General features: G+C 52.1%; 1 protein-coding gene across 3 annotated transcripts in view; it reads right to left on the bottom strand.

Moving 5' to 3' along the window:
* TJP3 (tight junction protein 3) overlaps nucleotides 1–15,235 on the bottom strand; it is a 30,050-nt gene that overhangs the window by 13,633 nt on the left and 1,182 nt on the right. Inside the window, exons 1-6 of one of the 3 annotated variants that reach the window (XM_081134721.1) lie at nucleotides 8,405–8,578; nucleotides 3,982–4,038; nucleotides 3,757–3,866; nucleotides 2,171–2,273; nucleotides 1,594–1,942; nucleotides 889–992 (exon numbers count right to left, since the gene is read on the bottom strand). In XM_081134721.1, coding sequence (XP_080990847.1) covers nucleotides 889–992; nucleotides 1,594–1,942; nucleotides 2,171–2,273; nucleotides 3,757–3,866; nucleotides 3,982–4,038; nucleotides 8,405–8,422 — 741 coding nt within the window. In that variant the 5' untranslated portion in view covers nucleotides 8,423–8,578. Of the gene's footprint in view, nucleotides 1–888; nucleotides 993–1,593; nucleotides 1,943–2,170; nucleotides 2,274–2,370; nucleotides 2,448–3,756; nucleotides 3,867–3,981; nucleotides 4,039–8,404; nucleotides 8,579–15,235 lie in introns of those variants that run through there. The other 2 variants (XM_081134722.1, XM_081134723.1) reach the window with 2 other exon arrangements.

The following is a 15,235-nucleotide window of genomic DNA, read 5'->3' as shown; positions in this document are numbered from 1 at the left end:
CAGTAAAAGCATATTTAAAAAAAAAGAATTCTGGAAACAGACAATTTTCTAAGGCAGGGGACATTAGGGGAAATTAGAAACAGGTTGACTCTCATTTCACTAGAAGGGGAAATTTCTTATGAGACAGTAAGAATATTAAAAATGAGTCTAATTAGAAGAGAGGAAGAGGTACTTAAAGATACTAGAAGATACTCTAGGAGGTACTAGAAACAAACATTTAGAGGCAGATTAGAAACTCAATTTCCAGTAAGGACATGTCATTTCCAATTACACCAGGAATCCCTTTCTAACATTTTCCTTCGGGAGTATCTGTTTTCAGTAACCCTCAGGATTGTGAGTTCTAGTCCCCCACAAAGCTGTTTCTAGTATTGGCCCCAAATCACTAGAAACAGACAATTCCTCAGGGTCACTAGAAGAGTAGATTACTCTGAGGAGACTCTAGAAGCAATCAACTGGAAATGGTTTGGAAATCCATGGTTTGGAAACACTAGGCATCACTGGAAACAGGTTTTCAGGAGCTGAGTCTAGAAAGAAACCAGCTCTTAAGGCAGAGTTACTCCTCTAAGCCTGGTCTCCCATTAGCACCAACCACCTAGAGCAGGTCTGGAAATCGGAGCTGTAGCCAGCTGACCAGTGATTCTGATAGTAGAAACAGACAACCCAAAGGGGATACTAGAAACTGACATTTGGCAGTGGATTAGCAGCAGATGGGGTGGGAGGAGAGAAGAGGGGAAAGCCATCTACAACCTTTGGGAAACTGGCAACAATGCAGAAATCAGATGGTTCAGGGCCAGCACTGCTGACCTTGACCTATATGACTCAGTGGCACCGATCACCTCTGGCCTCAGTCTCCCTGTCCTGTGCCACCACCAGGAAGTCTAGGCTCACCTGTAGGACAAGGTCTCCTTCCTGCAGCCCCCGGTTCCGGGCAGCCAGGCCTGAATCTGTGATGTGCTTGATGAAGATCTGACTGCCCAGTTTGACCCCAAACTCTGTGGGGAGAGGAGGGAAACTGAGGCAGGGCCTGGGGTCTGGGCTGCAAGGTCCTCTCAGAGATCAGCTTTTTTGTCTGCCCTTGGCCTTCCAGTTATCAGGGCTGCTGTCCCATAGGAAGGGAACAGGCTTGGCTCCCTCTCAGTCACACTAGGGCTGTTCTGATACTGACAACCGATAGGACACACAGTGTCACTGCGGGGATTCTGATGTCATTGCATGGATGCACCAGTGAGAACTGTTTCCAGGCTTTTCCACCTTCTTGAGGTGCCGCATCCCTGGCTCGTGTCCCCTCCCTCCATTTCACAGCCAGCAGCATGGCCTCTTCCATCTCTGACTCTGACCCTCCCGCCTCCCTTTTATGAGGACCCTGTGATGACACTGGGCTCCCTGGAGAAACCAGGGTCATCCCCACCCCAGGGGCTTTAACTTAATCCTCTGCCAAGTCCCTTTACCACGTGAGCTGACATGTCAATAGGTCCTGGGACAAGGATGGGGATATCCTTAGGGCCATTGTCTTGCCGACCACGCACAACAAGGAACTGCCCTTTTGTGGGGACGCCAAGCCCCACTGCCATCAAATGCCCGCCGCTGGCTCACCTTCACTCTCCCTCCTTCGCACCAGCACTGACTTCACTGGCCTCATCTGCACGTCCTGCTGTGGCAGCCTCTTAAAGCCGGACATCAGGGCCAGCCCTTTGGCCTCGGAGCCCCCACCCGGGCTCCTGCTCCCATGGTTGCCGGCCCGGCTCCGGCGGCCTGCCCTGGGCCGATGGGAGCGCTCGCCCAAGGAGCGGCCAGAGCCACTGGACGTGTCACCCTCGTAGCCCCGGCCATGGTCAGCCTCCTCAAGCCGCCAGGGCCCATCTTCATCTGAGTCCTGGTGTCCTGGGCCACAGGGGCTGGCCTTGGTGGTGGGCAGCTGGATTTTCCGGGGACGCTTCACCGTCTATTAGGGGAGGTGGAGGGGCAGCCAGCTCACTGATCTGTCCCATCCACTGGGTGGCCCTGGGGGACCCCATCCACTCTGGGCCTCAACATCCAAGCTGTGAAATGGGAACAAGACCCCACTTGCCCATACTCATACCACCCCTGTGCTGTAGAACCAGCAGGGCTCAGATGGGGTCAGAGGTGCCTCTGAGCCAGTAGCTACTGCTCCCACCCGGTCCCCACTCACGATGTTGGCCATCTTGGTGCAGGTCTTGAGTATCTGAATGGCAAAGGTGGAATTGACATTTTCCATGGATACTCCATTCACCATGACAATCTGGTCCCCTATCCTGAGAGAAGAGGCCGGCTCTCAGGGAGGAGGCCTTATACAGGTGCTCCTCTCCCCAGGCCTGCCCTGAGGGCCCCTGGCACCTGCCCAGCGCCCACCTTCAGGGAAGGCACCCCTTGGTCTAATTCACTGGTGTCCCCAGGCTCACAAAGACATTTATCTTTCTGGGCCTCAGTTTCCTCATCTGTAAAACAGTAGAACCCACTATAATCATACAATGCAATCATAGAGGGGAAGTTGGGATTACAACTGGCGCCTCTGTAACCTCCTCACTTTTTTTTCTCAGCTCCCCCTTCCTGCTTTTCTCTCTTCCAGCCTGTGTTTTATATTCTTTCTTTCTGTGAAGTTGGTCCCTGATTCTGGGCTGAGCCATATCACCTGTCAGCCACTTGGGTCCCAGAACTATTTTCCCAAATACCTTCCTGGAGCCTCCTTCTCCCATGGGCTCAGAACACTGGTTCTCCTTCCCTCAGCCAAAGAGAGGCTTCCAGGTCACAGGGATGTAATGTACAGCACAGGGATTATAATCAATAATAATGTAATAACTATGGCCCTGGCCGGTGTGGCTCATTTGGTTAGGTGTCATCCCATGCACCAAAAGGTTACTGGATCCATTCCAGGTCAGCGCCCAGTAAGGGGTGTGCAAGAAGCAGTTGATCGATGTTTCAATGTTTCTCTCTCCCTTTCCCTCTCCCTTCCTCTCTTTCTAAAATATCAATAAAAAATAATAAACATTTTTTTAAAAACTATATCTTTATTGATTTCAGAGAGAGGAAGGGAGAAGGAGAGAGAGAGACAGAAACATCAATGATGAAGGAGAGAGAGAGACAGAAACATCAATGATGAAGGAGAGAGACAGACAGAAACATCAATGATGAAGGAGAGAGAGAGACAGAAACATCAATGATGAGAGAGTCACTGACCGCTGCCTCCTGCACACCCCCTGCTGGAGATCGAGCCCGCAACCTGGGCATGTGCCCTGACCCGGAATGGAACTGCGATCTCATCAATCATAGGTCAATGCTCAACTGCTGAGCCACACTCGGCCGGGCAATAAAAAAATATTTTAAAAAACCTAACTTACCTTTAAAAAAATATTGTAATAACTACATATGGTGTCTGATGTGTACTAGATTTATTGGTGAGAGGGGGATCACTTTGTAAGTTATATAAATATATAACCATTATGCTACATACCTGAAACTAGTATAATATTGAATGTCAACTGTAATTGAAACATTTAAAAAGGTGTCCAGGACTGTTCGGTCTAGGAGCACCCTGGGGCCACTCTGACGCAGGAACTGCATTGGAGGCCCAGGAAGTGCCTCAGGGCGAGTGCGTGCCAAATCACCAACTCTGTCCTGCCAGCTCCAAGACCTGTGCTGACAGAGCTGGAAGGCACCAGACACTCTCCAGCCTCTCTCTTTGGCCCACATAGGTCCCTCCTCTTGACGTGCCCAAACCCGGGCTGCTCTGATACTCACTGCAGCCGGCCCTCTGCCGGCCCTCCAGGCACCACATCGGACACAAACACGGACCCACCAGGCCGGTCACGGCCACCAGCGATTGCGATGCCGAAGCCCCGGCGGGGGTCCTGAGGGGGAATTAAAGACAGAATGAGCTTTTGCTTCCCTCAGGGACAAAGATTCTCCCAGTGAGACCAAACTGCCATTGCCATCAGCAGCCCCTCAGGGAGAGGGAGGCCTCACCTTGCAGACAGTAGCAGTGTGCTGTTCCCAGATGGTCAGCTCCTCCATGTCCACCACCTGGAAGAAAGGGAACAAGGATGGTGGGAATGAAGTCACAGCACGTCCGCTGGAGCATTTGTGAGTCCCACAGCCCGCAGTGGAGAGCCCAGATCTGACACTCCCACGGTTTAACCCTGTGAACTGAGGTCTCTTAAGACCTCAGTTTTTCAGTCTTCAAAAGGGATTTAAGTCCGCGGTTCTAAACTGGAAATGATTCTTCTCTCCATAGGACATTCAGCGATGTATGGAGACATTAGTGGTTGTCACAACTGGGGATGCTCCTGGCATCGAGTGCATGAAAGCCACGGATGCTGCTTAATACCCCCATAGTTCCCAGGACAGCACCACCATAGAGAATGGTCCAGCCACACATGCTGATAGTGCCCAAACTGAGAAACTCGGGGCTAAGTAAACCAAATTGTATTAGGAACAAAGAAAAGGTGAATTCTTGGTATCTTTCCCTCTGGAAGGTCTGGCTTAGTCCCTGGGGTAATCTAACAAGGCCTGCCAGGCGAGGGAGCTCGCTCTGCTCCAGTGATACACGCCTCCACGCTATTTCTCCAACATGCCAGGCACGTTCCTGCCCCCAGGGCCTTTGCACATACTATTCCCTCCACCTGGAACTCTCTTCCTACCGCTCTCTACCTGACTCCCTCCCTCACTTCCTTCAGGTCTCAGCTCAAATGTCACCTCCTTGGTGTGGCCTCCCAGCCACCCTGTTTAGAGCTGTAACCCTCTCCTGCCCCACAACAGACCACCTTCTGTGCCTTTCCCTAATATTGTTCTATTTCATAGAGCTTCTGATCCCTTGACAACCCCTAGATTTATTTTTATCTGTTCACAATTCATCTCCTTCTCTAGAATACTGGCTCTTGAGGGCAGAGATTTTTGTCTTGTTCACAGTGGAATCCTGAGTGCCTGGATCGCAACAGAGATTCAATAACTATTTACTGAATGAATGAAGTGCTTCCTTTGTGCCAGACGCTTTACATGTACTTTCCCATTTAATCCACTCATTGAAGGGGAAATTCTATTATCTTCTATCACAGATGGGGAAACTGAGGCACAGAGAGGTGAAGTCACTTGCCAAGACAACAGAGCTGATGGAGGGTGGGGGCGGGGGATGTAGTTTCTGTTGTTTTCATAGTATAGCTGGGAACACATATCTTAGAGTGCAAGTTTCCCCGGCCAGGAGACCCTGGAGAATGGGGGACATAGAGCCTGGGCAGAAGCCAGCCCTCACCCATCCTTTACCTTCTGCCAGGCTGCCCTGCGCCCTGGGGTTCTTGTAAAAATGACTCCCCCTCCCCAGTTTGGCACAGCGCAGTTCGTGATCACCTCGGCCTAAGACCCCTCCACGGGTGCACTCCAGAAACTTTTCTTATAGGTTCCCAGGAGAGCAGCCTTCCTGGCTCTCAAGAGTGGGAAAGGGGGGTGGGGAGAAACAAAGGTGAGGAAGGAGCCTCACTCTTGGTCCTGCAGTTACCAGGTAACAGGTCAGTGCTCACAACCAAGGCTCAAGTCCCCTGTCTGCCCTTTGCTGGCTGTGGTGCCGCCTCTCCCAGCCTCAGCGCACTTATCTTCAAAATGGGCACACAAAGTGGGGACCCCTGTGACCATCACTCAGGGCTGAGGTGCAGGAGGGGAGCATGGAGTCAGAGGGAGCCTGGAGCCTCGGGAGATGGCAGTTATTGTGAGAAGTAATAATAATGGCCTTTCTCTGCATCATTTTAATAAGCAACACTGAGCGCTGGCTGCCGGCGAGCGCTGTCATGTACCCATTCATTTCATCCCGGATGACCTCGGGAGGTGGTACTGCTACTCTCCCTACCTCACAGGGGAGGCAAGCAGGGCCCAGAGAGGGTCAGTAACTTCCCACTGGTGAGCCTTGGCAGCCGGCCCCACACCCTCACTCTTTTTTTTCTATTTTAATTTTTTTTAAAATTGATTTTCGAGAGAAACATCAATTTGTTGTTCCACTTATTTATGCATTCATTGGTTGATTCTTGTATGTGCCGTGACCAGCTATCAAACCTGCAACCTTGGCTTATGGGGACAATGCTCTAACCACCTGAGCTACCTGGCCAGGGCCACACCCTTGCTCTTAACCACCTGGCTATAGCATTCTACTTACTTTTTTAATTTTGAATTTATTTTTCAAAACAGAATCTTTTTACTGCTATGATTTTATACTTTGTGTCATTAAATAGCCCCTCAGAATTTTGATTTCTTGGCCTTATTTTAAGAAAAGAAAACCAGCCCTAGCTGGTTTTGCTCAGTGGTTAGAGCTTTGGCCCATAGACTGAAGGGTCCCAGATTTGACTGCAGCCAAGGGCACGCACCTTGGTTGCAGGCTCAGTCCCCAGCCCAGGTCAGGGCTCATGTGGGAGGCAACCAATCGATGTGTCTCTCCCACATTGATGTTTCTCTCTCTCTCCCTCCCTCTCTCCCTTCCACTGTCTGAAAAGCAATGGAGAAAATACCCTGGGGTGAGGATTAAAAAGGAAAGAAAACCAGAGTCCCTAGGGTGGGGGCAGGTACACCCTAGAGTGGCCCAGGCTTGTCCCAGCTTGTGTAGGTTCACCTGCATGGATACTGGAGGCCTCCGGGGGGTCAAGCTTAACCCCTCAGCCCACCTCAGCTTGGTTCACCTCCAAACCTTTGCCCTGGCTGTCACCTATGCCTGGGACACCCTCTCAGGATTGGTACAGAGCTTGCCGCTGCCACTTATGTCTCGTATCAAATACCACCTCCTGGGGAGGGGGGCTCCTTGGTGAGCCAATCTTCCCTAGCACCCTATCACTCCTTCCTGGTTTATTTATTATGTTTTATTCAGAGCATCCAAAACCATCTTAAATTATCCTATTTGATTATCAGTTTGGGAGTGTCTAGTCTTTTCTCTTGGGCTGTCTCTTTGGGTAATGCTGGTGATGGCCATCAGCACCTCCTGGGCCCTCCTTTCTAGGCCTTGCACCTGCTGTACTCCCTAGCAAACTCCTATTCATCCTTCACATCCCCAGTGCCACTGCCTCTTCCTCCAAGAAATGAGTCCTCAGTTCCCCCCCCCCACACACACACACATCCCTGGTTACTGAAACTTGGGATGTCCCAGCCTACCTGTCTTCCCTACACAGCTCCAGTCTGGAGGCTCCTGGTGGGCAAGACTGGGCACCTTGGGATCCCAGCATTGTTCCCACTGGACAGGCACCAGAGTTTGAAGAATGGGTGAATGGTGGAATAATAGGCAGATTGAGCCAGAAACCCAACCAAACCAGATAGGTCCACAGTGCCTAGCCCCCTCAGGGCTCCCTCCAAGGTCAGCTCTGGAGAGGGTGGGGCCTGGACCTTCCTTCCATCCTGTCCAACCCCCTCCCCAGCAGGGCATAGCTCTGGACACAAACACGGGAGAGGAGAGACACCCTAGATCCCAGTTCCAATATCAAGTCCAACAGCCCCAGGCAAGTGGCTCCCAGGCTGCGGTACTCTCCCCCCACCACCCTCCTTTTCTGTCCCCACCTCCAGGAACAATGGAGGGGAGGCCGGGTGGGGGTTGCTGTACAAATACTGGAGTTGGTGCGGGGATTCTGGGAGCTGTTCATGCAGCCTGGAAGGAGGTGTAGGAACCAGAACTGCCTGGCCCTAAAGGCTAGGGCAGTGTGGCCTCTTCCAGCCACATACCTCCTAAGGCCTCAGTTTACCCCTCCAGGCCGACGACCTAAAACCCAGTACTGTGCCTGTGATTCAATTCAAGTTCCACCCTGGAAGGTGAAGTCCCCCCAAATAGAGACACAGGGATCCCCTCCCCCTGGCCCAGCCAATTTACTCCAGTGTAAAGGGGGCTCTGGAACCCTGACCCTTATCTGCTGGGTCATGCAAGTTAAGGGCTCTGTATACGGTAGGAACGTAGTAAATGGTGGTTCCCTCTCCAGCAGCCTCGCACCAAAGCCACCCAGCCCACAAGGAAGTCACTGCCAACAGTCCCAGCATTAATGTTCAAGCTTAACTCTCTAATAACCCTGGGAACTGGGTATAAACATTTTTACTGAGCACCTACTACATGCCAGGTGCCGAAAACACATTTTTCGCCTTAGACTCCTCCCTCCGCCCTTTAAAATGACGACCACCCATTTTATAGATAAGGTAGGTAGAGTGGTTGGCTAGGTCGGGATTTGAACCCAGGTCTCCCGGGTAATGGAGGCAGCTTTTGGGGTCGAGGGGCACCGACTCGTCTCGCTGTGCAGCCTCGGGCTCGCGGCTGCAAGCCTCTGGGCCTCAGTTTCCTCCTCTGTTACACAGGCAGAGGGTGATCGGCAGTCCTGGCTCCAAGTGCCAGCCCCACCTCAGCTCGATTCCCTCCCCCTCCCGCCCTCGGCGGGCTACTCGCCTGGAATCTCACCGCCATAGTCCACTCCGGGGCTCTCGGTCCCGGGAGCCTGGAAACAGGCGATCGGTTCCCACCCGAGGGTGAGGGAGGGGCTGGGAGGGTCGCGGCGGGGCGGGGGCGGGAGCGGGGCGGGAGCGGGGCGGGCGGGCGCTCGCCCTCGCCCGGGCCCTCGCGCTCCGCGGCTCCAGGCGGCACCTGCCGGCCTCCCCCCCCCCCCGGCCGCTCCGCCCCGCCCCGCCCCCTCCGGGCTGCCTCGGAGGCCGCCTCACCCCACCCCCCACCCCCGGCACAGCGCGGGGTCCAGGCCCAGGGCGGGAGCTCCGGACCGGGTTTTCCGCCCGGCCGAGCGCGAGCCCGCGGCCGAGAGCGGAGCGGGCGGGGACGGTCGGCCGCCCGTGGAGCGGAGCTGCGCTCCCACTGGGTTTCTGTCAGAGACGCGGCCACAAGTTGAGATTCACCTGGGAGGCCTAATAGAGCCCAAGCTAGTGGAGAGCTAGAGACCTCCGGAGCACAGGGCGGGTCTTTCTCCAGGAGGTTTAGTCCATTTCACAGAGGAGAAACTGAGGCCCAGAGAGGTCATCAGCATGGACTTTCTGAAGATGCACAGCTGCCCCCTTTGGGGCCTGACTGTCTTCACACCCAACACTGGGCTGGGCCCCCAGCAGAGGAGGGTGGGGCGGGAGGAAATTCCTCAGACTCCTGGGAGTAAAGGTCGACTTCCTTCTCCTCACCTAGCCTAGCCTCACCCTCAGGGGCCCAGGCTCCTAAGGTAAGGTCTAGGAAGGCCCTCTCCAGGGCAGGAAACCCTCTAACCAGAGGGGAGGGAGGGAGGGAGGAAGTCACCTGGACGGGTGGAGCTAACGCCAGCTCCACCCACATTCCTTTCTGCTTTAAAAAAACCCTCCCTAAGGCTCAGCTCACCCAGAACCCCACCTCACCCCAAGGTTGAAAGGACAGGTCTGGGTATAGACACCCCTTCCCAGCCTCATCCAGTCAGGACTTTGAAGAGAAAAACCCTAGACTTAGGGGAAGGGGTGAGGCAGAGAGGAAATTGGGAGATCAAGGAAGGCTTCCTGGAAGAGGGGGCATTGAAGCTATGGTTTTGAATGTTGAATAAGAGTTTGTCAAGTGAAAAAGACAGACAAAGTCTTTGAGGCCCCAAAGCTGACTTCTCACTCCTCCCAACTGCAGTTTTCCCCAAAAATACTAGTCTGGAGACCCCAGTCAGCCAGAATAGGCCCCTCCAAAGCAATAAACCTTTGCAGAAGCCCCTTCTAAAGACCTACTTGGTACCTCAGGGCTGGAGGAAAAAGCTCAGCCTTTCTCAATGTGACTTTCAGATACTAGCAGACGGCACAGACAATGATTTTAGTGTATTTGTTTTAATGGATCATAGGAAAAACATAAGTTCCCCATTGACACATGCACATAGGGGTTTGTGGCTGCAATTACTTGGGAGGACTTACCGATTGGGATAAAAGTTTGGCAAATCATACAAGTGGCTGGAGGTAACTGAAGCTGGGGGAACAGCCTGAATTCCTGCACTCAATGCCACCTGATCTCAGTGCCATTATTTATAGAATGAATGGATTGAATCTGCAGAAATGAGACTGCTGGCTCACATTTATTGAGTGCTTGCTTCACTCCAGCCACTGTTACACATGATACTCATTTGCCCATTTTGCAGCTGAAAAAACTGAGGCCAAGTGGGTCAAGTGACAGCCTGACCAGCAAGATGTGGATTTGGCTGTTTGATCCCAGATCCCTCACTATCAGTACTCCCTGTAGGATAATTCTGCCTCCAGGGGATACTGGACAATGTCTGGGGACATCTGTGGCTGTCCCAACTAGAGGTGTTCCTGGCATCAAGTGAGTGGAGGCCAGGGATACTGCTCCACACCCCACAGTTCCAAAGATGGTCCCCACAGAGAATGAACTGACCCCAAATGTCAATAGCGCTGAGGTAAAGAAACCCCACTCTAAACCCCTCTTTGAAAAAGAACAATCACCCCCAAACACATGGTCTTTCTCCAGCCACCCACTACTCTGATCTCACATTTTTATGCCCTGCTCAACAGCACTCATTGGCTCCCTAGTACCCACCAGATGACCCTGTGCTCAAATCCCAGGGTTTGGAGAAGGGCACTGGCCTTGAGCCCCCATTCCCTTGACCCCTGACCTCTAGATCACTTTAAGGAATTAAAAGTATGCTTTTCATCAATCCACTTCATTCATGCCTCATTTTTCCATTCATTCAGTCATTCACTCAACAAAAATCTTTCAAGCCCCTACTATGCACTAAGTGCATGAAGAAGTAATAGGGACCAACTTCCCACCTGAAAGTGCAGTGCTAACTTCAACCAGGAAAGGGTAGAGCAGGTGTGGCATGAGGGGTTGGGGAAGGAGGCAGGGGAAGGTGAGGTCCCAGAAGTACTTGCAGGTGAACCTACTTGGCCCCTTCTGAGCGTCTATAGTCTATGGGAAAACTGAGGTCCAGAGAGGGTAGAGGCTGTGCTGAGGTCCCCCAGAGTGTCAGCTGCCAGGAGGGGTAGGAGCCTGGGGGCCTTACTCCGGGGCTTGGGATCTCCCTGGTGGAAGCTGCTTTACTGTGCTACAGGAAGCTGAGGTCATCAGTGGCTTAACAGGTCGGACTGGAACCCAAGAATGTCCTGAAACAGCTCTGCAGCCTGTCTGGGCTATAGCTCAATCATCAGCATTTATTGGGTGCTCACAGTGTACACACAGGACTGATGACACAGCCCCAGTCCCTGCTCTAAAGGAAGCCCAGGATCCTCAGGGGAGATAGACAATAATGAAATCATCATAAAACATAAGTAAAAAGTACAACCTAGACTTCTGAGGGCATTGGCAGGGAGACATGAGCTGGACTGGGGGCTCAGGGAGGGCTTATCTGAGGAGGTGGCACTGGAAATGAAAACTGAATTTAGTACGAGTGACCTAGGTGAGAGAGACCTGGGCAGAGAAACAGGCCTGAAGGAGGTGAGGGAGGAGCCATGGGGAGATCTGAGGGAAGGTGTTCTAGGTGGAGCGAACAGCAATTGCGAAGGCCCTAGGGTAGGACCACGCCTGGCATGTTGGAAGAACAGAGAGGAGGCCTGTGTGGCTGGGGCAGAGGGAGTGAGGGGGAGTTAGGGAGGAGGTGAGGGCAGGGAGGGGATAGGGACAGGTCATGCAGGGCCTTGGGGAAGAACTGGGCTGGAGATGGGAGCCCTGGAGAGCCGTGAATACAGAAGACCTGACTCAGGTGCTCACAGGCGCCGTCTGGTGGCTGTTACGGGGAAGACATATTATGGGAGGGCCAGGGTGGGGCCTGACTTAGGTGCTCGTAGGCGCCCTCTGGTGGCTTCTGGGAGGGAGGACCGACTGTGGTGGGGAGAGGGGGAAGCTGGGGGACTACGGAGGCCAAACCTGGAGGCCCTGTAAGATGTTGCCCTTTTTTTGTTTTTTTAATAAACATCTTATTGCAGAACCATTTTAAATTTACAGAAAAGTAATATAATTCAGAGAGTCCTCATATGCTCCCCACCCGGTTTTCCCCAACATTAACATTGTACATGACATTGGTATATTTGTGAAAATTAAGAAAACAACATTAGCCCTAGCAGGTTTGGCTCAGTGGTTAGAGCATCAGCCCACGGACTGAAGGGTCCCAGGGTTTGATTCAGGCCAAGGGCACATACTTGGGTTACGAGCTGGAGGCAACCAATCAATGTGTCTCTCTCACATTGATGTTTCTCTCTCTCTCTCCCTTCCACTCTCTCTGAAAAGCACTGGAAAAAATATCCTCGGGTGAGGATTTGAAAAAAAAAGAAAGCAACATTACTACCTCACCATTTAGTAAACTCCAAGTTGTAATCAGATTCTACTAGTAATGTCCCTTCTCTGCCCCGGGACCCGTCCCGCACCCCCAGTGCATTCAGCCAGCATGGCCAGCGCATCTCTGGCTCCACTTCCCCTGTTCTGTGACCTTTATGCTCTGGAAGAGACTGGCTGGGGATTCGGTAGAATGCCTCTCCTTCGGGTTGGTCTGATGCTTTCCTCATGATTGGGCTGGGTCATGCATTTGAAGAAAGAGTGTAGAAGAGAAGGGGGGTTCTGGGGTTTGAGGAAGGGCAGATTCTAGGTGTGCCAGACTCCCCAAGAGCACATGAAGACTGAGCAATGCCCCAGGGGTTGGCAACATGGAGTCCTGGTGCACCTTAGTGACAGCACTTTGATGTAGGAGGAAAGGGAAAGTGAGGAGGACTTGTAGGCCTTTCTAGAAGCTTGAAGTATGCTATGCAGCTGAAGGGGGCTCAGGGAGGATGTCAAAGCTCTAGAAGGAAGCTCTTTGGAAAGGGAGTCCCCGAGCGTGGCATGAATTCCAGCCCCTCTGATTCCTGCCTCAGGTTCTCCATCTGTGTAATGGGGGCCTGGTTCCGACTTTGAGTAGTATCCTCAGGAAGGTTCAAATGTTTATGCACCTGTTATGTAGCAGGCGCACGGAAGGTTTGCCTGGGCGCTCCTGTGGCTTCCTTCTCCACTCTGGACTAGGAGAGGGACACAGACCCCAGTGGGAAAACACAGGGGTGAAGTATGGTGTCCCCAGGCCTGAGGGGAGCCCCTGAAACTATCTATATCAAGGTATTGTCCTGTGCAGCAGCCGGGGGTAGGACCCTGACCCTTGACGCCTTTCTTACAGTCCCTGGTTTCAGTCTGGCCTCTGCACAGCACCCAGGCCCACTCCCCTCTGACCACTCCCATTAAAGGTCCCCCATGATTCCCATGTTGTCAGGCCTTGTCTGCTTTGTGGCTGAACCTTCCACACCTGGAATCTCTCCTCTTAGAGTACACAGCACTGGCCTTTCTACTCTGTTCAGAACATTAGGTGAGCCATTTATTTACTTATTTAATGCCTACTGCATACCAGACACTGTTCTAGGCACTGGGGATACTACCGTAGCAGAGCTCACAGACCAGCAGGGACAGCACACATTCAACAAGTCCCACCAATGAATGTGCAGTCAATGAGCTGTGACTTTAGCTCAAGAACATTGAATAGTTCCCTAGTATCCCTCCAAAACATATTTATTGAACATCTGATTAATGCCAGACTCTCCTGTACCCTCCCAAGTCAGCTATGCTTCTCATCACCTGTGAACTATTTTGCAACCCTATAAATTGTAGGAAACTGGTGCTATTGCAAATGATTATTGCCCATAGAAATACAAATGAAATTTGTCCTGTGGAGACCACAGATTATTGCCCCGTGACTATTGACAAGTTTACAAAGTGATTTGTAAATTCATTTCCGCGTTCTTGATGTTCTGTGTGTGTGTGTTCTTTCTTTACACTCTTTCTTGAACATTAATTAATGAGTTAAGTAAACTCATAAAACATCTGTTTGTTTTATATTAGTATGAGAGTCATGATTTTACCTTTTTGAAAAAAATATCCTTTAACACTGTATCACCAAAAGGCTTCACAACAGCATCCAAGGTTTCCCCCTCAGATTTCTACCTACCTCCCAGTTACTTGTCCCATTCACCCATTAAAATCTTCAAGCCCCAGAACATTCTTTCCACTTTTTGCCTAATCGCCCTGGATCCCAATCTATTTCACAAACATCAGCAAATGCTGTGGTCCTACCAAAATCTTTCCCGAATCTGCCCACTTCTCCCCTCTCCTCTGCCTCCACCTGGTCTAGTCCCATCGATGCCCATCTGTGCCAACATGGTCAACTCAGCCCTGGTCCCCTGGCCCCGCCTTCTCCTGTTCTAGCCTGTCCTCCCTAGAGCCACCTGTGCTCAGAGGGCACCTGTGAGCACCTGAGTCTGGGCTGGTCCTTCCTTTGCCCACAGCCCTCTAGGGCTCCCACCCCCTCGGGGTAAAACTCAAGTCCTCCTCTAAGTTCACAAGGCCCTGCACGACCTGCCCCCATCCCCTCCCTGCCCTCGCCCTCCCACTCTCCCCTCCACTCTGCTCCAGCCGTGCAGGCCTCCTCGCTGTTCCTCCAACCACCAGACATGGCCCTGCCCTGGGGCCTTTACACATGATGTTACCTCTGCTTGGAAAGCCCCAAGTACTTCCTTCAAGTCTTCTCAAATGAGTTCTCCCTAATCTTTATTTAAGTTTGTAAAATACCTTCCCACCTGCTTCATTCCTATTTCTTGTACCTCTTTTTTCCTGTGAGACTGACCACCCTCTGACCCAGGATACAATTTAGAATACAGTTTACTTCCTTATTATGTTTTCTGTTTCTTTTCTGTCTTCCTCCACCAAAATACAAGTCCACAAGGTCAGAAACCTTTTCTGAATCCCCAAAGCCCAGAACAGCACCCGGCACGCAGTAGGTGCTCCATAAATGCAGGTTCAGTCTCTGGGCAGTTCTTCCTCCCATTCACATCTCCCACTAACCTCGGCCCATTCCAAAGGGTGTCAGCAAACACTGCTCCTCTGGCATAGGGCCAGGCCAAGGAGGAAGAACAGGAACCCCTACTCTCTACCAAGAACTTTCCCCAGAACTCAGGGCCTCATGGAAGCACTGAGCCAGGGAGGCAGGACTTTTACAAGATGCTGAGCCTGGGGCTTCGGTCAGGGGGCATGGGCAGCCCCCAGACCTTTCTGCTCTCTACATTTTGACTCCTATCTGCCTGACAGCCAAACTTTGCTATGCAGCCCTGCCAAGTGGCTGACCCTCTCTGAGCCAGAGTTCAACCTCTGTAACCCAGGAAGGCGGCTGGCTCGGCATTCCGAGGTCTGATTTTGAGTGGGACACCTTTTCCCGCTACCCCCACATGACTGAGCATGTACTACCGGCCCTATCATCTG

The sequence above is a fragment of the Miniopterus schreibersii genome (assembly GCF_964146895.1).
Source record: "Miniopterus schreibersii genome assembly, chromosome: 4".
Lineage (NCBI taxonomy): Eukaryota > Metazoa > Chordata > Mammalia > Chiroptera > Miniopteridae > Miniopterus > Miniopterus schreibersii.
The sequence above is the reverse complement of the archived record's forward strand: the minus strand, read 5'-3'. Positions and strand labels throughout refer to the sequence as shown.